At 39.6% G+C, this 24438-nt stretch overlaps 1 protein-coding gene across 1 annotated transcript in view; it reads left to right on the top strand.

Moving 5' to 3' along the window:
- The window catches only part of VWF (von Willebrand factor), a 248454-nt gene that overhangs the window by 171170 nt on the left and 52846 nt on the right, over positions 1-24438 (top strand). Inside the window, exons 43-44 of the mRNA XM_089527208.1 lie at positions 7193-7303; positions 19852-20035. Coding sequence (XP_089383334.1) covers positions 7193-7303; positions 19852-20035 — 295 coding nt within the window. The remainder of the gene's footprint in view (positions 1-7192; positions 7304-19851; positions 20036-24438) is intronic.

The raw sequence follows: 24438 nt of genomic DNA, 5'->3' as shown, positions 1-24438 counted from the left end.
TTCAGCCAAATGGCTCTGTCAAAGAAACAAGATGACAATAATAGCTTTCTTTTTTCTTAGTGGTGCAAGTAGAGCATTGGCATGAAATGGATTCTGTATTCTTCAGTTCAGTAGCAAGCTATTTAGCCGCACTGTCCATTAACCACTGAATCAATCTCAACTTGAAGTCCATTCTGTTTATATCTTTTAAAAATAGGTGTGCATTATGTGGATGCCATGCACTGACTCTGCAGACCTTTATGGCCAGTCTGCATAAGCTCTTTGACCATCCTTTTTCTTTTGATACTTAAACTAAATTTCTAAATGCTCAACTGAGATTTTAAGTTACTGCAATACTAATTTTCAGACAGGAAAATTTCATTGGGGCAAATTTCTTATGGGAGGGAAATGCCAGCACCCTCCCTCAGCTATACCCAACATTGACTCAAAGTATGTTTGTGCATACATTAAAAACTTTTCCAGGTTTTAATATATGCACATGTTATTTTTCTTATCTTTTGTGTAATGCATTGTGAGATATGAGATATGAAAATTTCTGGACACAAATTGCATCTATTTCCAGGAGCTATGGATTAGACAAATTTTGTTAAAAGTAAAACAAACATCTTGATGGAGTGGATTTCTTATACATTACAATAAATGTATAAGCTTTTATAGTTGTCTCCCACTTCACATTATTGCCTTGTTTAAAGTTTAAAGTTCTTTTTGTAATTGGGTTCAGTCAGAAGTCATATTGGAGAGAATTAAGATGCACTGCAGACCCTGTTCCATACAGTAGGTCAAATTTAGAAGATTTATTATTATTATTATTATTATTATTATTATTATTATATTTATTTGTATCCCGCTTTTTCCCCAGAACTGGGATTTATGGTTCAGCATAGTCTTCTCTGGTTTTATTGGCATTATGAAAGTTGACCATGAAATCTAGAAGTTTAATTGCTAATATTTCTGAGTGACTGCTTTCTTTGGAGTGAGAAAATTTATTCAACAAAGAGTTTATCATTAGATGCAATAAAGATGAAAAGGAAATTCAGTTTAAGCAAAATTTGCATGTATAATGAGATGAACAAATTTAATTCTTTAAAACATAATACAGACAGGCCAAAATAAAGCTACTTCAAGTCACTTTGGAGGTATGGTGTTTCAATGATACATGCCTCCTAAGAGTTCAGAAGCCACACCAAAGCCACACTCCAGTCCTAAGGACTAGAGTGCAGCTTTGGTGCAGCTTCCAGACTCTTACGACTCATGCATCATTGAAACACCATACATCCAAAGTGATCTGAAGCAGCTTTATTTTGGCCTGTCTGTGTAGGGCCAGTAAATGATACAAAGAAGCTATATATATTTCATATGAAACAAAATGAGAAATCTAGTGTTTTGAAGCCTTAAACGTGCTTATATGTCATCAAAAAAGCAGTATTGTTAATATTCATATTATGGGGATGAGGACAGGACTGGAACTAAAAAAAACCTGTGGCTTGCTTTTATGATTGATTATGATTGAAAGAATGTCCTCATTCATGAGTCATGAAATATAATTCTGTGTATACCCATACAAAAAAAATCAATGCCAGGTAAATGTTTGTATGATTGTACTCTTAGGTAGCTAGCAAAATTAGTAATAACTATCACATAAAATGCAAGGATGTAGAAAGATAAAAATGATATTAAAGTAGTTCAAGGAAAACTATAAGAAAAATAGCAGCTTGGATGCATTTTTAAAAATCAGTAAATAAAATCAGTTTTATTTCTGGAAATTAGTATTGTGGTATCCTTGAGGTCATGTGAAAAGAGAAAGTATGGAGGAATCCTCTTACTTTTGGATTGTTGCTCTTTTTGTAAGGCAATGAAGGCCAAGAGACTTAGTGTAAAAGAATATGAGCAAATCTCACCACAGCTGCAGCTTATTATTACTCCCACATCACCTACTCAGATACAAGACTTTACGTAAAATATCATCTCCTGGGACAAATAAACAAAAACAAAAAACAAAAAAAATTCAGCACATGAATATATCTCTGTAAGATGAATGTTGGGCTGGTACAGTATCTGCAAACCTTTACAACTGCCAACTTGATTATATTAGTAGATGCAATCACAAGTACATTTAGAAACAGAGGGAGATTTCCCTTTAAAGCCATTTTATAAAAGTAATGCTGCCCTTTCTTTCAGCATCCTGCAAGCATGGTATAGTAGTCTGAGCAGGGGACTACAATCCCTGCTCAGCCATGGGCACCTACTGTGTCATCATAGGCAAGTAACAGTCTCTCAGCCTCAGAGGAGGGCAAAGGCAAACCCCTGTTGAAGAAATCTTGCCAGAACCCACCCACCCCCCCCCCAAAAAAAAAACACTGGGTAGATTTGTCTTAAGGTTGCCATAAATACAAAATAAGACACATAGCAACAATTCTGCTCTTTGTTTCAGTTTCTATTTCTCTGCATCTCCAAACACCTTGCACAGGTCACTTGGCCTCCTTCTCACTTTAAGATACTCTATAGAAAAGAAGTCTTTCATGTATCATCATCAACATTTATTATGGCACACAGCCAACACAAAGCAATAAAAACTATTCAGGAAATCCAAGGAAAATATGCTCATGTGTACACAACATAAGTAATATGTATCCGGCCTGTTGAGATGACTAGAAAGCCATTTCCTTGACATTAATACTTTTCTAATCTCCCCAATCTACCAGATGAGAAAGGACAATTCTGCAAATATGTGCCAAACATAATTGAGGAATTAAATTAATCTATGCTCCCTCTCCTGGCAAAGCCAATGTAGACAATGAGCTTCTATTCATTTGTCATAATCCATCTCTTCCTGTCACCCTGTAAGCCTATCATGTCACATTTGGTCAGTCAGTCATCCTAACATACTGACATCTTGGAACATCACCTTCTGTCCCAGCTACTGGAGGTTCCTACAGATGTGACCTCTATGATGTGAGTACTCAGTTTCAGTGTAAATTAGATTTCGTAATAATATTCCCCTAAGTTTTTTTTAATTTTCTATCATTTATACTATTTAAATAAACATTCGCTATTCATTTGAACTGGAGTAGATTGGAGATGATTTTCTGGCCGGTTCAACTGAGACATTTCTTTCTCTCTGCTTGCCTTAGAATGCTGAGCATCACCACCATGTTGACTGGTGTTGTGCCTTGTGGGAAATAAATAATGGAAAGCTGGATGGTATCTTACACTTAGAAGGATGTTAGATCCTATCAGAAAATAATGGCCTTCTAGCCTTGGATTGCCTTGTCGAGAATAGAGATATTTAGGCTAGGCTAGCAACAGCCAATCACAAGCCAGCTGACGTCAGCCAAAAGAATGCTGGCTGGGAGCGGATGAAAGTTCTGTTAGTGACAGTGAAAAAGATAGATAGGGTCTTGTTGAGTCCAGAGAGGGACGAATTATTGAGGGTTCCAGGGAGGAACTGGGTTAAAGTCCAGAAGTGAGGGGCTTATAACCAATAAAGTACTCCAGGTGTGGGAATTATTGTAGGGAAAGATCCTGTAGGTTAGAATTAGCCCGAGAGACAGGATTATTAATTAGGTTTAAGGAAAGTAAACCAGAAGAATTGATACTCTGAGGAGATTTGTATAAAGAAACTGACCTTGTAACAAAGTTAAAACTAAGACAATAAATTTACCAACTGAAACAAATAACACTAGTGCATGAAACATCAATTGCCTTATTTACACATATTCAAGTATCTTTTGTTTGGAACCTCTGTTTAATAAAGTTTTGATTTTATTTTCGTGAAAGCTTATCTTCAGTTTGAATATACATCCATGTTTCCCATATAAAGCCTGTTGAAATGAAGATTGTTAAAAGGGTTTGTGTTAATTTGGTGAAAGCGGTGGGGTAAAAGGCCCAGGGATCTGTCATCCAAAAAATATAGTAGTTACCAGAGAAATGTGTGTCATAGAATCAAAAAGTTGGAAGAAACCACAAGGGCCATCCAGTCCAACCCCTGCCATGCAGGAACTCTCAACCAAAGCATACCTGACAGATGGCCATCCAGCCTCTGCTTAAAGAGCTCCAAGGAAGGAGACTCCACTAAACTTCGAGGGAGTGTGTTCCACTGTCAAACAAGCCTTACTATCAGGAGGTTGCTCCTAATGTTGAGGTGGAGTCTCTCTTCCTGTAGCTTGCATCCATTGTTCTGAGTCCTAGATGTTTATCACACTGTACTCTTAAAGTGCTACTATTCCACTTTGACTCCTCTAGCTGCCTCCTGTTGCATTCTGGGATTGGCAGTTTTAAGGAGGGGTATTTAGAATTCTCAGGCAGAGAATATTGAAATTTATTAACAAATATACTATCAAACTTGTGAGGATTAAAGAGGCTTGTTAGCGAGTGGGAATGACTTACTTCCTGCACTGAAACTTACAAATGGGATTCCTGGATAAATTGATTTCAGACTGATTATAGGAGAAGAGGGGCTATTCACATTAAAATCATCTTATTAGTAAAAATTGAAAGCTAAGTACAAGCATTTTAGCACTGAGGAATTTAAAAGACATAATCTTTTATAATTATTAAAAGTTATTTTCGTTACTTTTCTTGCATATAAACAAATGCTAATTTGCTTCTTTTCATATTCCTTATACAATTTACTTTCATTTATATCTAATTGCCAAATACTGTTTATTTTCTTACAGTTATAACAAAGATTCATTACAGTTATAACAAAGTTCAATATGAGATATTACAATAGCATTATGTTAAAAAAAATCATAGACTCATAGAGTTGGAAGAAAACAGAAGGACCATTCAGATTTTTTTTAATTAGCAGGCTATAGAATCATTGGCGCGTTACAGACAGGCCTAAAAGGCGCCGTCCTTGTGCCGCGATTACGCGCGAGGGGCGGCGCTTCTGGATACGTCAAAATAGCGGTGCCCTATACAGATGGGTGCTGCCATCTTGACGTAGCGGACACTCTGCGTCCACACGTCCCAACCCGGAAGAGACGTCGCGAGTGCACGCTTTGGCACTTGCGACATCTCTTCCGGGTTGCCGGAAGGAGCGCGATTTTCGCGCTCCTTTTTTGCAGCGTGGAGGAGTCGCACGGTTTGGCTGCTGCGGCTCCTCCACACTGCAACCGGCAGCGGCCTGAGACCGCCCCTTTTGGGCGGTCTGTAATGGGCCATTGAATCATATAATTGGAAGAGACGACAAGAGCCATTCATTACAACCTTCTGCCATGCAGGAAAAACACAATCAAATCACCACTGACAGATGACTATCTAGCCTCTGTTTAAAAACCTCCAAAGAAGGAGACTCCACTACACTCCAAGGGAGTGTGTTACACTGTCAAACAGCTCTTACTGTCAGGAAGTTCTTCCTAATGTTTGGGTGAATTTTCCCGCCATAGTTTGTTTTCTGGAGCAACAGAAAACAAGCTTGCTCCATCCTTAATAGACATACCTCCAAGGATTTAAACATCTGTTTCACATGCACTGTTGTCAAGCTGGGTGTCCCCAATCTTACATCTGTTCATTTCATTTTTTCTGCCTAAAGGGCTCAACAGCCTATGCTGAAGGGGTGATCTGCAGCTGCCCCTTTCCTAGCCAGATCAGGGCTGCGGCAACCTCATGCCATGGCCCCAATTGGGCCTTTCGAGGGCACAGAAAGGAGCCAAAAGCGGCTCCTTTTTGTGCCCTTGAAAGAGCACAGCTATATGGTGCTCCTTTTGGGGTGGCATCATATGGACACAGCGCCAGAGGTGTGCCATGCTGCCACACGCCATGTGGAGCAGCTCACGGTGTCAGGGTGCCCTGGTGGGGTAGAGTCAGGCATGCATCATGAGGACATTATGCCTTGACTCTGCCCCCAGGCCAGTCTTTCAGGCTGGTCTGTAAAGGGCCTAAGTGTAGTAACTTACATTTGTCCTGGTTAAAATTCAATTTGTTAGTTTTGGCCCAGCTTTCTAATCTATTAAGGTCATTTTGAATTTTGATCCTGTCATTTGGATGATTGGAATAGGCAAAGTCATTGCTCCAGATGTTGTACTACAGCTCCCAGCATCCCTTGCCTGTGAACAATGCTGGCTGTGGCTCCTGGGAGTTGCAGTCAACCAGCATATCTAGATTCATTTCTCACCTTTTTGATATAGATGTTGTTTGTTTCATGCCTTCATCATTTCTGACTTATGGAGACCTAAGACAACCCTATCATGGGGTTTTCTTGGCAAGATGGGTTCAGAACTTCAGGGGAGGTTTGCCAGTGCCTTCCCCTGAGGCTGAAAGAGTGTGACCTGTGCAAGGTCACCCATTGGGTTTATAAGGATTCAGACCTGCCCTCCATTATGCACATCTCCACAGATGGGCTTAGCATGCACCAACTGGTATTATAGTGTAAACTATAAGGCTAGGGTTCAATTATCATGTGGCCATGAAACCCTGTGGATGGCCTTGGTCAAGTCACACTCTCTCAGCCTCAGGGGAAGGCAATGGAAAACCTTCTCTGAACAAAGCTTGCCAAGAAAACCCCATGCTAGGGTCTATGTATTCCTGAATAGCAGAAAACCATGGCCCTTGGAGTCCCTTCCAACTCTAGGAGCCTATGTATTCCTGAATGGCAGAACAGGGTTGGAATGGATGACCCCCAGGGGTCCTGTCAAACTCTAAGGTTCCTTGTTTGGACTACAACAAAACTATATGTGCTTGTTGTTATTGTTGTGTACTTTCAAGTTCTTTCAAGTTGAGAGAAGTTCCTTGTATGGACTTCTGCTCCCAAACCTATTTTTCCCATTTTATTCTGGTCACCGTTTGCTTTGAAAAGGGGGGGGGGGCTTATACATAAGCTCTGTGATGCAAATTAAATTAGCATCCAGATATGTAATTACTGTAAATGTTTGGCTTGTTGCCTTTTGATCTTTCTGGGATATTTGTCAATAATCTCTCTCTGCCCCCTGAGAGACAGACGAACAACTTAAAAAAAATGGCCTTTAGAAAAGACAGGTTTTTAAAAGAAAAATATCACATGGATCTATAGGAATGAGATGAGAAAAATAAGTTGACACAACACTACAAGCCATAGTGGTGTAGTAGTTTAAGCATTGGACTATGGCTCTGGAGACCAGGGTTTGAGTCCTTGCTCAGACATGGAAACCTACTAATTTTTCCTACCACCCACCATTTTTGAAATCTGATATCTTTTCCATTTTTTCCCCAGGGATATAAATACGTTCACAAAGAAGGAAACTGCTGTGGGAAATGTTTCAAGAACATGTGTGATGAGATCTTACACTGGTCTCGAGGAGATAGAGATGTCCATTGGCATGATGTAAGTCAAGGTTTTAAATTATTAATCAGGGTTTTCTTTTTTTCTTGTACAGAAGACATACTTTTTCACTTTCACTAGTGGGTTGGTGAGTGGGAAGAAATGTTAGATCATTAATGACATACAACATTTTGTCCTATTGTCAACAGCAGTGATCACCTCTACCTGCCAGAAGTCTCTGGTTGAATATGGTCTGTTGGGGAAACAAGTGAGGGACCTGTAAGGGCTGACAGTAAGGGCTGTGCAACAGTGGAACACAATTCCTCAGAGAGTGGTGGAGTCTCACTCCTTGGAGGTTGTTAAACAGAGGCTGGAAGGCCATCTGTCCGGTATGCTTTGACTGAGAGTTCCTGAATGGCGGGGGGTTGGACTGGATGGCCCTTGTGGTCTCTTCCAACTCTATGATTCTATGGACATTATCAAACGGGGCAAAATTGGAAGGTTAAAGTGAGGGCAATGCATCCAGGTCATCCAGGGTCATCCAGGGTTCAAGGGCAAATATGCAGCTGTCCTCCACATGACGCAGCAGCCAGTCCGCAGGGAATCTGGGGTGAATGGGAGGTCAATGAGGAGGAAGTAAGTTCGCAAAACTACTGGAGTTAGGAGACCTTTTTGCTTGTAAAGTGACTCATTTCACGTAATGCCAGACGTGGGGAGAGCAAGCCTCCCATGCCTTCATTCCCCAGGTGCCTTTTTTTGCCAAAGAGAGAAAATTTAAAGGGACAGACACACACCTGGCTTTCCTCCTCTTTGCAGCTTTCTCCTGGGAGAAGGCACAGAGAAAGCTTTTGAAAGTGATGGAGGACATGCCCTGGAAAAGGAGGACATGGAATTAGGCAGGCTTCTGGCCCCAGCCTCCTCCTTTCTCTTTCTCTTGTGTGTTTCTGTGTGTCTGGAGCTTGCAAAGGAAGAGAGAGAGCATTTTGCAAGTCCTCCTGGACAGGAGGGAGAAATGGAGGACATGTCCTGGAAAAGGAGGGCATCTGGGAGGAAAGTTTATGGACCCTCTCTCTCTGACAGGGGGGGTGTAAATGCTTAGATACATAGATATATGGCAGAGAGAGAGAGAGAGAGATGTAAATGGATAGATAGATAGATAGATAGATAGATAGATAGATAGATAGATAGATAGATAGATAGATGGCAGAGAGAGAGATGACAGAGAGAGACAGATGGCAGAGATAGATAGGTATGGTAGGTGGATAGATAGATAGATAGATAGATAGATAGATAGATAGGTGACACACACACAGAGAGACAGAAAGATGGATGACAGACAGAGAGACAGAGATGGATGGATGGATGACAGACAGGGATTTGTCCTCACCCATCTGATAGCCAAATTCAAATCTAGCTCTAAATACTGTGCCTTATGAGGGAGTTGATCAGGCAGGCCCAGCTCCATCAGGGCTAGCCTGGAAGAAGAGTCTCCTCCCTCCATAACTGTCATCTTCCGGCCTGCGAGGGAATTGACCAAGCAGGCCCAGCTCCATCAGGGCTGGCCTGGAAGAAGAGACTCTTCGCTCCATAACTGCCATCCTCCGGCCTGCGAGGGAGTTGACCAGGCAGGCTCAGCTCCATCAGGGCTAGCTTGGAAGAAGAGACTCCTCCCTCCATAACTGTCATCTTCTGGCCTATGAGGGAGTTGACCAGGCAGGCTCAGCTCCACCAGGGCTAGCCTGAAGAAGAAGAGCCCTCTCTCTAGTCCATCTGTCTTGGTCCAGGCCTCAGAGGGAGAGAAGAATGCTGGACCTGATCCCCTCCCCCCCACCACCATTCCCTTCTCCTTTTGTGTTGTGTCTTTTTAGATTGTAAGCCTGAGGGCAGGGAACCGTCTATTATCCCCTCTGTTGTAAGCCGCCCGGATTCCTAGTGATTGGGGGGCATATAAATAAATCCTATTATTATTATTATTATTATTATTATTATTATTATTATTATTATTATTATGCTCTTGCATGTGATAACCATTAGCAAATGGGCTTGCTTTTCTTGAGTGACTGCACTTTAACCATTTTTGGGATGACAGTACATAGGACACTGTGTGATAAACTCCTATGATTCAGTGATTCTGTGATTGTCAGTAAAGCCTAATACAAAAAAATTGCTTGGAGAATACCTGCATGGCAGGGGGGTTAGACTGGATGGCCCTTGTGGTCTCTTCCAATTCTACAATTCTATGATTCTAAGGCGGGTTACAGGCCGCCAAAAAGCGGCGGTCTGCTGCCGCTGCTGGTTGCAACATCCGGGAACCGCAGCAGCCAAACGCCGTGTTTCCCACACGCTGCAAAGAAGGAGCGTGAAAATCACGCTCCTTCCTGCAACCTGAAGAGACACCACAAGTGCCAAAACACGCACTCGCGGTGTCATTTCTGGGGCGTGACGTGCGGACGCAGTGCATCCGCTACGTCAAGATGGCAGCGGCCATGTGGAACGGCTTCCGCCATTTCGTACGGACTCAGTCCATACTAGGTTTGGGGCGTCTGGAAGACTGAGTCCGTGCTACGGTGCCCGTCTGTAACGGGCCTATGATTCTTTTCCTTTCTTTTTTTTAAAAAAATAGGGCTTGTGAGTTACTATACACACACACACACACACACACACACACACACACACACATATATATATATATATATTGGTTGTATTCCTTTAAGAACTATGGAGCATGATGATATACTCTGATCTTCCACTTTAGTTGATAAAATTACTTAATCAGAGACTTCCGGTTTTGCCGCAGAGGTGCTTAGCGGTGCGAGACGAAGCTCCGCACTGCGACTATCAACTACTGCAAGCCTATTAACTAAAGGATACCCCAGCCGGGGAGACTTGGGGTACGAGGGCCCATCGGAGACCCCTTGTTACTTCTTTCAGAGGCAGACCCTTAAGGGAGAAAACCAAAGAAGACGACGTGGGAGTCGCAGGGCATCCGTTGCAGCAGTTGTTGCCGAAAGGTACCAGCCAAAGTGGCAAACTTTTATTTTATTTGAAGAAAAAAAGAAGACTGCTTTAGAACTTTTTGTGTTACAACTTAAATTCTAAGCAGTATCTCCTTACCAGGAGGATTACAGAAAAAAAGATAACCTTGATTTGGGAAAAGCTATAAACTTTTTTGTGGTTTGACTTGGAAACACCGAAGGAGAAAAAGATACATTTTGGAAAGTCTGATGAGTGAGCATTTAAAGCCCCTTTGCCCACTACCTTTTGCCTACTACCTTTTGTTTAGGATTGATAACCTGTATTTACCTGTTTTGGTGAAAAGCTTTGTGAAGTCTAATAATGATACCAAGTGAGCAGTGAAACAACTAAATGATATGGATATAACTGACTTTTGAATAAGATTGGACGTTCTCGCTTGGCATGGATAACAAGTGGAATACTGAGGTAAAAAGTAAAGACTCAAAAACAGAATATCAAAGGGAATATTTTTGAAGACTTGACACAATTTGGTTTTTGTTGGAAGAAGACTATGAACTGATAAAAGAGTAAAAAAAGAATTTGAAAAGTTTGGAGGACATTAATGGTTGACGACTGGAAAAATTTTGTTGAATAAGGAACAGCTGGAGCTCATTATAGATAATACGCTGTAAACAGGTGGAAAGACTGTGAAATAGATAAGTCAAATTAAGGAAAGAGAGACGACAAGGAGAAAAGAAACAACTTGGAAACTGATAAAAAAATTAACCCCAGGAATCAACTTTAGCAATATTTAAGGATAAACACCTGTGGGAAACTCAATATCATTAAGAGCTATAACATCGGAGATTAGATGTACTGCATATGAAGTATTCTGTATAATTAATAGTATTAGAGACTGTACTATTGGAATACTGTAGTATTGAAACACTAGAGATTGAAGTATTGTATGTTGAATAACGGTACTATATAAAGAGAAAAGAACATAGAAAGTATTTGATTAGATTGTAAATGAATGAAAACTAGGAGTATGATGGCGAGAAGAGGATCAATGGGACAAGCTGATATTAGCGCTATGATCCTGCAACAACTAAGCAAATTTAAGAAAAGTTTTAAGAAAGAGATACGGGATGAACTGAAGGAAAATAGAAATGAGATAAGGGAGGATATGCAGAAGGAGATAGATGGATGGGGGGGGGGGATAGACAATTTAAAGAAATATCAGACGTTAAAGTAGAGGTGGATGAGGTGTTAGAAAGGACTGAAAATTTGGAAAAGAAAACAGAAGAGCTAGAAAGGGCCCAAATAAGAGAACAACAGAGCAGCCTTTTACAGGAGGTTAGATATAGGGAATGGGCCATTAAGATTAGAGGGATAAAAGAACAACAAGATGAACAAATATATGAGAAAATTATACCAATGCTAGCAAAATACATAGAGATTGAGGATGACTTGATGGAGGCTCAGATAGATAAAATATTTAGAGTAAGCTCTAAGATAACAAAAGAGAAGAAACTAGATACAGATATTACTGTATGTTTTACAAGCTCTAGGATGAGAGAATTAATATTGCAAAGAAATTATGAGAAAAAGCTAATTGTGGAAGATAGAGTGACTGAAATATACAAGGATTTGCCATTACAAATAATCAGGAAAAGACAGGAATATAAGTTCCTAACTGTATGAGATACCATACAGATGGGACAAGATAGAAGGAGTGATCTTTAATTACCATCAGAAAAAATATAGGAAAACCTCAATAGAGCAAGAAAAAGTGTTTTATGAGAGATTAAGTTGAGACAATAGGGAACAAGAAGAAAGAAATAAGACACAAAAAAAGGGGAAGGGTGAAAGAGGTAGTCAAGAACTTAAGGTGATAAATACCAACAATCAGGAGAACAAAAAAGCAGAAGGGGAACATCAGGAGGGATAGAGAAGACTGGTTTAAAGGTTGTTAAGAATATAAGGACCTCTGTGGGAAAAAGAAAAAAGAAAAATGGGACTTAAAATAGTTTCATGGAATGTAAAGGGAATAAGCCAAGAAAGATTATCTAGAGAAAAACAATTTTGATTTGTTGTGTCTGCAGAAAATTAAAATAAAAGATGGAGATATAAAATACTTAAGAAATAGTAAATTGGGAACATTATTTTGTGCAACAGTAAATAAAATGAAAAGAGGAGTTGCAATTTTTGTAAATAAAAGGTATGAAGCAAAACTGTTGAAAAAAGATAAAGATGGTAGATTTCTTTGTGTAGAGATTTTGATAGATAATATCAAATATGTGGTACTAAATGTTTATGGTCCATTAGAGAAGAAAGAATCTTTTTATCAAAATTTGGCAGAGAACATAACAGAAGTGGATAATGGTAATTTAATTTTGACTGGGGACTTTAATGGAGTCATAAACCCCTTAAGGGATAGGAAATCTCAGAAAAAAGCAATTAAAAAGTCCCAAGGAAAACTGCCGAAAAGCTTCTTTGACTTGAAGGAGGAATTGAACTTGTTAGATGTTTGGGCACACTGTAATGGGAATAAAGAAGGGTATACCTTCTACTCGGATGCACATAAATCCTTCTCAAGGTTAGATATGGTTTTTTTGACAAAACAATTGGCTACTAAAATAAGAAAAATGGAAATTTGGCTGAGAACCATGTCGGATCACAATATGACAGAGCTAGATTTAAATCTGAATTGGAAGAAAAATAAAGGATGGAGAATGAGTGAGGATATATTAGATGATGAAGCTTTTGTAAATAAGGTAAAGAAAGAATTAAAGATGTTCTTTAAAGAGAATAGTGGAAAGGAGGTTAGAATGAAAATAGTCTGGGACACAAGTAAGGCTTTTGTAAGAGGATTATTTATGCAAAGAATAATGGAAATTAAAAGAAGAGAGAGACAGAAAGAGGAAAAATTTAGGAATGAACTTAAAATTAAAGAACAACTGCAACGAACAAAAAGGAATAAAAATAATAAATGAAATAAAACTCTTGAAAGGACAACTAGAAAAAAAATAACAGAAGAAATAGCGATAAACTTAAAAAAATTAAAACAAAACCAATCTGAAAATGCTAATAAAATAAGCCAATGGATGGCTAATAGACTAAAGAAAGAAAGAGAAAAAAATGATAACAAAAATCAAACAAAACAATATAATTATAATGGAACAAGGAAAAATAAAAAACGCTGTTGTTGCTTTTTTTGAAAAGTTATTTGAGGAAAAAAATGAACAGCAATACTCCGAAAAACAAATAATAGAAATGATTAATAAGCATAATGAAATAAAATTACATCTAGAACAAAAGGAAATGCTAAACGCAGAGATAACATCAGAGGAGATAAAAAATGCAATAAGGAGTTTGAAAAATGGGAAATCTCCAGGGATAGACAGATTCACTTCAGAATACTATAAAATCCTTGAAACAGAATTACAAGAACCATTGAGAAAAACATACAATCTGATCCAAAAAGAGGGAAAACCAGAGACATGGGGAAAAACTATAATTTCACTAATACCAAAAGAGGGTAAAGACAATCAGATAGTTAGTAACTACAGACCAATTTCATTAATGAACAATGATTATAAGATTTTTTACATTTATTATGCAAATAGGCTTAAGGAAATACTGATAGAAAAAATAAAAGAGGAACAGAATGTTTTTTTTTTTTACCAAAGAGACAGATTAAAAATTATATAAGGACTATAATAAATACATTGCATTACTATAACACCCATAATGGAAAAAAAGGCTGCGCTATTATTTGTTGACCCTGAAAAAGCGTTCGACAGTATTAGCTGGAAATTTATGTTTAATCTATTAAGTGCAATGGATATGGGAGAAAACTTTGTTAAGGGTGTAAGGGAAATATATAAAAACCAACTGCATGTTTAAAAATCAATGGGGAATTAACAAAGGAATTTAGCATTAAAAGGGGGACAAGGCAAGGATGCCCACTGTCCCCATTATTGTTTATATTGATTTTGGAATTTATGTTAAATAAGATAAGAAGAAATCAAAGAATAAGAGGAATTAAAATAAAGGGGGAAGAAACAAAGGTACAAGCTTATGCTGATGAATTTATGGTAATCCTTGAAGACCCAATAGATAATATCGAACACCTAATGTATGAACTAAACTGGTTTGGAAAAATATCAGGATTCAAAATTAATAAAGGAAAATTGATGATAATAACGAAAAACATGAATAAAAAAGAAAAGGAATTATTAAAACAAAAAACGGGATGTGAAGTAACAAATAAAATAAAATATCTAGGAATTTGGCTCTCAAATAATAATACGAATCTTTCTGATAATAATTATAAGATAATGTGGATCAATATAAATAAGGAATTGTGCAGGTGGGCAAATCTGAACTTATCCATACTGGGTAAAATCTATGCAATAAAAATGTCCATACTGCCAAAGATCTTATTTCTTTTCATTAATTTGCCAATCAGTATAAGCAACAAAATTTTGGATCAATGGAATAAGGAATTTAAAAAGTTTATTTGCAATGGGGGCAAGGCAAGAATTAGATGAAACGATATAAAGGAAAAGAAGGAGAATGGAGGATGTGCCACGCCAGATATTAAAATCTATAGATGGGCCTGTAATATGCTTTGGATACAGGAATGGATCAAATTAGGGGGGGGGGATATATTAAATTTGGAGGGAGCGGATCTTCGTTATGGGTGGCACGCATACCTTTGGTACAATAAAGCTGCTGTACAAAGGCGGGTTATAGACCGCCGAAAAGTGGCGGTCTGGCTCCGCCGCCGCTTGCCACATCCGGGAGATGCAGGCTTTAAATGGCGCGACTCCCGGATGCTTTAGAGAAGGAGCGCGGAAATCTCGCGCCTTCTCGGGCCCCGGAAGAGGCGCCGCAAGTGCCAAAGGGCGCACTCACGCCGTCACTTCCGGTGCGCCACGTGCGGACGCAGAGCGTCCATTACGTCAATATGGCGGCCCCCATGTGGAAGGGGCGCTGCCATATTGTACGTATTCCATACGTACTACGGTTAGGGGGGTGCAGAAGCACCGCCCCTTCCTAACCCTAATACGTATTTTTTGGCGGTGTGTAACCCGCCAAAGATTTTTATAATAGTCCAATTCAAAGAGCGTTATTAGAATCATGGAATGTAATTAAAACTAAATTTTACTATAAAATACCAGGATGGGTATCAACCCAAGAAGCTTTTGCAAACAGATGGGATTCAGAAAAATTCTGGCTGAGATATAGTGATATAGTGAAGTTAAATGAAAAACGAGAATTAATCATGAAATCTAGAGAGGAATTAATTAAAGAAGGAAAAGAAATAAATTGGTACAGCTATTATCAAATAAGATATAGATTTAAGGAAGATGAAAAAACAATGGGAATTGAATTAAAGCCATCTGAACTGGATGAATTAATAATGAAAGGTGAAGAAAAAATAACAAAGCTTTATAAATTGTTTAGAGATAGAGAACTAGAAAAAGAGCCAATAAAACAGTACATGATAGATTGGGCAAAAGACTTAGGACACAAGATCCCATTAGAAGCATGGGAAAAATCTTGGAAAAGGACAAATGCTTTCACAAAATGTCAAGACCTGAAGGAAAACTTTTAAAAAATCAGTAACCGATGGTATTATACACCTGCCAGATTGAAAAAGATGTTTAAAATAGAAAATGATTGTTGTTGGAATTGTCAAAAGGAAAAAGGAACGATGATCCACATGTGGTGGAAATGTGAAAAAGTGAAATGATTTTGGGAGGATATACATAAAATAATACAGCAAATATTTGGTCTAAAATACAAGAAAAAACCAGAACTGTATTTATTGAACATGACATACTTTTTGAAGGCAGAGGATGAAAATAAGCTATGGAAAATTATGGCCCGTTACAGACAGGCATAAAATACGGACTGGGTCCATATTAGGGTTAGAAAGGGGCGTCCTTTCCGGACGCCCCTAACCCTAATACGGACTGAGATCATACAAAATGGCGGCTCCCGTTCCACACGGGGGCCGTCATCTTTACGTAGCGGACACGCTGCGTCCACACGTCACGCGGCGCATATGATGCTGCGAGTGCGCCATTGGAGCCTCACGGCATCATATCCGCATCGCAAAGTGAAGCGCCATTTTGGTGCTTCTTATTTGCAGCGCAGAGGAGTCGCGCTGTTTGGATGCTGGGGCTGCTCTGCACTGCATCCAAAATCCATTTTGGGCAGTCTGTAACGCGCCTATATTGTACATAATAACACTTGCCAGGATGTTTATAGCTAAATATTGGAAATCAAAAGAGAAATTACAAATAGATGAATGGTTGTTAAAATTGAGTGAAATTAGACAGTTAGATATACTCTCATGCACATTAGAGGATAAAAAGAAAGACAAAATGGAAAAAGAGTGGGGGCAAATAATGACATTCTTGGGAAAAAAGATGGTGTTTGAATAAAGACCTGGTCTATTAGGGTAAATGATTATAAAATAGGAAGAAAAATGATGGACAAGGAACAGAAATATTTTCGGGAAAAATATTGTTGTGGCCTGTGTGCTGCGCCCATAACCCTTCTTGGGACCTATGGAAATGACGCGCAGTGTCCACCACGACCACCTGCAGAGTTCAACCACGTCGACAGGATGCCAAGAAGAAGTAATCTGTGAAGATGTCTTCAACTAATAATGACTCTTACAAGTCTTCACTCTAAACGAGGGCTTTAATCTTCCTTTGTAGTATTTATAACATAGATATACACAGTGTATTGGACATCCGTCTCTAATACACACTATTTACACCAGCCAACAATAACACAACCTCTGAGGCAGCCACATTAACACACATCCATCTCACTGCCTCTCAGTAACAGACACAGCCCACTCCGAGGCACCAACTGTCTCACTCTACCTCAGTGACAGTTGAGAACTGACAGTTGACAGTTGCATCAACATTCTGATGATGCCCTGTTTGAATGCTGACACATTAGCTGCCACTGGAGCTCCAAATTATCTGCACAACAGCTCCCCCTATTGGCCACACCAATGTCATTTCCTGACATATAGGTCTTTATAGAGTAGATTTGGAGAATACATATGGCTATACAACTGTTCATAAAAAAGAAAATGTATACTATTTATTTTTTTAAGAAAGAGGTTGTATATTGATTTATTTAAAAGAAACAAAAAGAGGATTAAAAGGTAACACAAAGGAGTATTGTTAAGGCAGGAAGAAAAGATAAAGAAGAACATCTGGTTACATGTGTATTTTTTTATTACCTTGAAACTTTGTTTTCAATATGTAATGAAAATATTCTCTTTTATTGTTAAAATTAAGATTATATGTTAAAAATAAATAAAATGACTTAATCCAGTTATTTGTTTGTTTGAATTATGTCATAACTTTGTCCTTACATGAAACCCAAGCCAGTTAACAAGGTTAAATCAAAATAGAGCTAAAACAAAGTTTTAAAAAATTACATTAAACTGTCAAATTAAAAGGACAGTAGGTTAACACAATATAAAATGATTTCAAAAACATAACAATACCAATAAAGATAAAAATTCAGTACAATCATCCCTAATTTTTTTAAAAGTCCTTCTGCACAGCCAGTTAAGCACCAAATTTCAGTGGAAAGAAGGTCTTTGCTGGCAGAATGACAGAAGACAGAAGACCAGGCTAATCTTCCATTGAAAGGAGCTTCACAGTCTGCAAAAATTCACAAGCCCTGTCCCAGTTTATTGTTGTTCATCTATGCTTTATTCATGTAGGAAGCTAAATTGCTCTGTAGCAGATGAAGAAGAAAATAGTGTTGCCTTCCATTGCTGAAATGTAAAAATCAGCTATGATGATCCTCCCGTGGTCTAAGCAGCCAAACAGCAGGCCTGCCTTGGCTCTTAGTCCCAGCAGATCCTTAGCTTCTTCCTGAGTCTCCTGGTCTATGTTCCTACTCCTTGTGGAATTGAAGATGACCCATGGAGATCCTCGGATCACGCTGCTACCACCCAGTGAATTTGTATTGGATTTCACTTAACATACACTTGTTAAGGACTTCTTGCTAATTTTCTCCAGCATCAACCTAGCTAGGACGCGTGTAAAGGAGTGTCGAAGTAGCAGATACTTTTAAGGAAGTATATATTATAATTAAACAAAACAAAACAAAAAGATAATGATCCTAAGGGCCTTGCAGGTACAATATGTGTAATTCTAAAAGTATTCATTTCATGCAAGCAACCAGAAAAATAAATAAATAAATAAATAAATAAATAAATAAATAAATAAATAATAAAATTTATTTAAATCCCGCCTCTCTACAAAAAGCAATCGGGGTGGCTTACAAAGTTAAAATATCCAGTCCAAACCCTCAACCCACCCACCCCCCTTAAAAGACAATTAAACAGTGTGGAATTAAAAACATAAAACATACTTAAAAAACAATACAATAACTGTGGTGAAGTCGGAGGTCAGCAGTTTGATTTTCCTTCCGATGGCCGGAGAACTATTCAGGAAAGGCTTGCCAGAAGAGATCCGTCTTTATAGCTTTTTTAAAGCTGTTCAGAGTGGTAATATGGCAGATCCCGTCCGGAAGGCCATTCCACAATCTGGGAGCAACAGCTGAGAAGGTCCTCTGGGCTTTGACAGCCTAGTTTTACAAGGCTGTAACAGATTTTTCCCTGAGGATCTAAGTGTGCGGGGAGGATTATATGGAAGAAGGTGGTCCCAAAAATAGGTTGGACCCAAGCCATTTAAGGCTTTAAAGGTGATAACCAACACCTTGTACTGGGCCCGGAAACTGATGGACAGCCAGTAAAGTGATCTTAATATCAGTGTTATATGGTCTCTTCTGGATGTACCAGAGACCAATCTGGCTGCCATGTTCTGAACTAATTGAAGTTTCCGGACCAAGCACGAGGGTAGCCCCATGTAGAGTGCATTGCAGAAATCAAGACGTGAGGTTACCAGAGCATGTACTACGGTCTCAAGGTCCCTGACTTCCAGTAAAGTGAGCAGCTGATGTATCAGCCGAAGCTGATAACAGGCACTGCTGACCGTCACATTCACCTGATTTGCCATGTGAAGCAACGAATCTAGGAGCACCCCCAGTCTGCCTAAGGCCTAAACATTCTAATGTGACACATTCTCACCTAACTGATATATTGATGTAATATGCCGACCTTTATGGATTTGAAATATGGTTACAGGTCTTAGCTTAACATAAACTATCTGCCTGAATTATGCCTTCCTTTCTGTAGTCATAACACTACAGTTTTCCTAACCTGTAAGACTAATTTGAGAGAGAGATTCCCACCTCAAATTCTTACTGTGGAAACCACTAACTGCTGAAGATTCCCTCTCTGCCTCTCTCTCTAACTGCCATACTCTGTCACTCTCCAACTGGACTCTCCAACTGTCACCTGGTCTCAGAGGCTTTTTCTCTTATATGCTTCCAGAAGAAACTCTTGCTCCTACTCACTGATTGGTCAAGTGAGCCTTCCGTCAGCTATGATGTCATTACGTATTTGCATGTGCCTTCCTCCCAGCTTACTCTTATTACCTGGCAGAAGTCTTCCAATGACTGGAGGCCCAGTCATTACAGCAGCAAAGGAATGTCATCTTCCTACATTATTCAATCCATTTGCTATCTTTCACTCATAGGTTGGTTCTGAGTGGCGATCCCCTTCAAATCCATGTATCATCAGAGAATGTGTCCGAGTGAATGAAGAAGTCTTTATTCAAACAAAGAATGTCTCATGTACACAGATAAAGCCCCCCAGTTGCCCATTTGGAACAGAGCTGCACTGTGACCAAAACACTGGATGCTGTCCCACATGCCATTGTGGTAAGGAATTGACTACCCATAAATGAAAAAGCATGCATTTTTGTATCAGCTACATAATAACTGAGCATTTCTTGCAAAAGGTTGAAAAATGGTTTGGCAATTAAATTTAAATGTGAAAATTTTGATATGAAATGTAGAAAATGTTCAACAAGGATGTGGCCAAGCTGGAGCATGCCCAGGGGAGGGCAACCAAAATGGTGAAAGGTCTGGAAATCATGCCCTATGAGGAAAGACTTAGGGAGCTGTGTATGATAATAATAATAATAATAATAATAATAATAATAATAATAATAATAAAATATTTATTTGTATCCCACCTCTACCATTTGAGGATAGAGGCAGGTAACAGCAAGGAAAACTTCAAATGCAAGTCACAGAAAATATAACTAGACAGTTCCAGGAAACCTGCATCCTTCTATCCTCCCTCCCATCAATACAAAATAATAACAATTAAAAAATTAATTGGGATAACATCAGTTAAAACAGCTCGGCAAGATGTGACAACAATATGACATTAATGGGTATTAATGTTTGGCTTGAGAAGAGAAGGGTAAGGGGTGACATGATAGCAGTGTTTAAATATTTGAAGGGATGTCATACTGAGGATGGAGCAAGCTTATTTTCTTCAGCTCCAGAGAATAGGATCCAAAAGCAATCAATTCAAACTACAGGAAAAGAGATTTCACCTAAACATTAGGAAGAACTTCCCGATAATAACAGCTGTTTGACAGTGGAACACACTCCATTTCCCTCAGGTTAAGCACCCTTTTCCTTTTTTGAGAAGACTGAAGAAAAGAAAGTGTAGATGTTCTTCCTTTTCTCTGTCCCCTGTTGGCATTTTGCCATCCTCTCCATGCAATGGCCCTACCATTTCCCTCTTCTTCCTTTTGCTATGGACATACCCAAAAAGCCTTTTTATTATTCTTAACTTCTCTAGCAAGCCTGAGCTCATTCTGCACTTTTGCTTTTCTGACTTTACATATCCTAGCTATTTGCTTAAATTCCTCTTGGGTTATTTCCCCCCTTTTCCATTTCTTATACACATTCATTTAAAACTTAACTCAGTTGAAAGTTCTTTAGTCATCCATCCTGTTTTCTTGAGACACCTCCCATTTTTCCTCCTCTGAAATTGTGCCTTCAGTATCTCCCTTTTGAAAAACTGAACTCATTTCTCTTTTACTAGTCCTAACCATGGGATGACCCCCAGTATTTCCCTAAGTTTACTGGGCCCATTCACACTACCTTTTAAACCAGTTTTGAAACCGATTCTTCCACGTGAGGTTCATATTGGGCCCGATTCTGTCACAATCCATGTCGAGGCTTGCAGAAGGAAATGCCCCTTAGTGCGGGCTAACGAAATTCTAGCTAAAATCCGTCTTTTCTCAAAAGACCCAGGTTCTGCGAAATATGAACTTGCCCCTTGATTGGGGCAAATTCAGGGAGGGATTAAGGTCAGAGGGTGGGCAGAGGTCAGAGCATTTCCTCCCCTCATTGGAGGGGAGGTGGAGGAGGTGGAGAAAGAGCTGAAGGAAAAGGGAATCTGGAGGCAAAGGGTGACAGGAGGCAAAAAGGGGGTGACTGATGGGGTCAATTCAGGGCAGGTCAGGGGGCCACAGCAAGCCAAGCCTCTGCTCTCCAGGAGGGACTTTTCCCCTTTGGTTTTTATTTTTTAAATTATTTTTGGCAAAAAATGCACATATTTTTTGCAATGGATATATAGATATATAGATAGAACGTGAGCAGGAGGAAGGGTCAATTCAGGGCAGGTCAGGGAGCCACAGCAAGCCAAGCCTCTCCTTTCCAGCAGGACCTTTTCCCTTTGGTTTTTTTAAAAATTATTTTTCTCCATCTATGCGCATGTTTCCTTTGGTTTTTATTTTTTTTAATTATTTTTCCCCATCTCTGTGCATGTTTTTGGCAATAGATATATAGGCGGGTTACAGACGGCCCTCAAGGGGCCGTTTTCCCACCGCCGCCATTTGCTGAGGAAGGAAGCCCCAGCAGCCAGACCGCGAGGCTTCCCTCTGCAGCGAAAAAGGAGCACCGAAATGGTGCTCCTTTTCAAAACATGGAAGTGGCACCGCAACGGGCGGAGTGCGCCCTCGCGGCGTCACTTCCACCACGACACGTCTGGACGCACAGCATCCAAGATGTCAAAATGGTGGTGCCCATGTGGATGAGCGCCGCCATTTACGACGTGCTCCGCGCGTGTTGGGGCCGGGGCGGGTTAGGAAGGGGCGACTCTTCCTAACCCTAACATGCCCCTTTGTAATCCTAGCATGCACGGAGTGCATTGGAAGTGGCGGTGTGTAACCCGCCACAGATAGAATGTGAGCAGGAGGAAGGGTCAATTCAGGGCAGGGCAGGGGGCCACAGCAAGCCAGCAGGAGCCTTTTCCCTTTGGTTTTTATTTATTTTTTTTCTCTGTCTATGTGCATATTTTTTGCAGTGGGTAGATCTATATTTAGATCTGGCTTCCTCAGGAGGCCTTTGCAAGAAGAGTACTTTGCAAAAACCTTTTTTTCCTTTGGAATGAATGCTGCAATGCGAATGAAGGTTACAAATTCGAATGTAATGTTTCTCTTTCCAATCTGGCAAATTGGCAAATTGATACAGCTTTTGCTACTGTCTCTAAAGAATTCAGGTATAGCCTAGGGAAAGAAAAAAAATGCATCCTTTTCTGGCATTCCGAGGTGAGGATTATTATTATTATTATTATTATTATTACCTGTGTATGAGGCATTCTGGGGTGGCAAGGGATTGGGATACAGGATACAGAGATGGCACTAGCTTGCATTTTGGGGTTGAAAATGGGGCCAAGGGCAGATCTCCTGCACTGACCCAAATGCCCATAACACACACACACCAGAGGTTTTAAAATTTGACAAGTGGTGGCTGGTCCTTTAAAAAGGAGGGGCGGAAATCACACTTCTGATGCCCCTATGAGTGCTGCAAATGTCACCTATGACTATTGCGGAACTAATTTGATTGACAGCCAGGCACCTTCACCTTAAACCCGATTTCTCCCAAGGATGTATTCGGGTTAAAATGCCCCCGATTGGTAGTCAGCACTTGCTTCTAGAGGGATCCAGGGAGGGAGAGACCGAAGCTTCCCAGTTCCTTCCAGCGCAAAGGTGCCAGTGAGAATGGCCCTTAGGTTTCCTAAAGTCTAGAATGTGTGTCGGACTATTCCTGGCTTCTCCTCTCCACTGTATAACACACTCCAGCAGAACATGATCACTCCCACCTAAAGATCCCACCACTTGTGCCCCATTAACAAGGTCATCCTTGTTGCTTAGGATCAATCAGATCTAAAACAGTTAATTCCCTTGTTGCATCCTTGACTTTTTGGACAATGACATTGTCTTCTAGGCAAGGGAGCAATTTGCTAAGACCTTAAAGTTTTGGCTGAGCTTGACATCTTGCAAATATCAGGATAGTTGAAATCACCCATTACTACGACATCACTCCTTTCTGAGTGTGTGGTCATCCTTTTCTAGAAAGGCATCATCCAGTTCCTCACTTTGACTTGGGGTCTGTAGTAGACTCCCACAATAACATCCCTGTTGTTTCGCTCCCCTTTAATTTTTATTCAGATGTTCTCCACCTGGCTTCCAGGATCAATGTCCTGGATCTCTTCACTGGTGTAAACACCTTTTCTGTTTGGCCTATTCCAGAAGAATCTTGGGTATTAGAATCATATTAACAGGAAGACATCTGCAGACAAAAGTGGCATCACTCCATAACATTGGCATGAAATTAGCAATGTCCCATCTCAACTTTTCATAGGTTTTGTGTTAGTTGGCTTACCAATTAAAACATACAAACCCTTTTTTCCATGCCTCCTTTATTTGCTCAGTCCCTTATCCCAATTTGTTCTTACTTCTGCTTTCTGTTTTCTAGTAGCTGACTTTGAGAGGTTTCCCCCTCTACACATTTGCCCATTTCTGTATCAGGCCATAAATATTTCCCTGAGTGACCACCAAGTACTATGCATCCCATTATTCTCAGCATAAGCCTATAACATCTATAGATAACTCTTTTATATTTCTCAATCATTATGCTATGTATTACAACAACCAGAACAATGATATGATAGAATAGACTACATTATTACATATCATCAGTACAGATATCAGTATGCTTTGTAACATCAAGGTTCAAGAGTATTTTTTTTTTAAAAAAATGTGTCATGAAAAAAAGTAGAGAAGGGGGATATAAATTCAATAAATAAATAAATAAATAATCCATAAAATAGCTCTGTGGAAACTGGGCATGCTTTGTTGCCATGCAGTTTTGACTGAAATGGAAATTTTAAAATGGAATGGGCTATCACGCAAGAGGGCATGGATGGATGGACCCCTGTACAGGCGCACACCACATGAACATATTTTGTGGTAATG

The sequence above is a fragment of the Sceloporus occidentalis genome, unplaced genomic scaffold (assembly GCF_023333645.1).
Source record: "Sceloporus occidentalis isolate IW3139 unplaced genomic scaffold, rSceOcc1.0.p SCAF_5, whole genome shotgun sequence".
Lineage (NCBI taxonomy): Eukaryota > Metazoa > Chordata > Lepidosauria > Squamata > Phrynosomatidae > Sceloporus > Sceloporus occidentalis.
The sequence above is the reverse complement of the archived record's forward strand: the minus strand, read 5'-3'. Positions and strand labels throughout refer to the sequence as shown.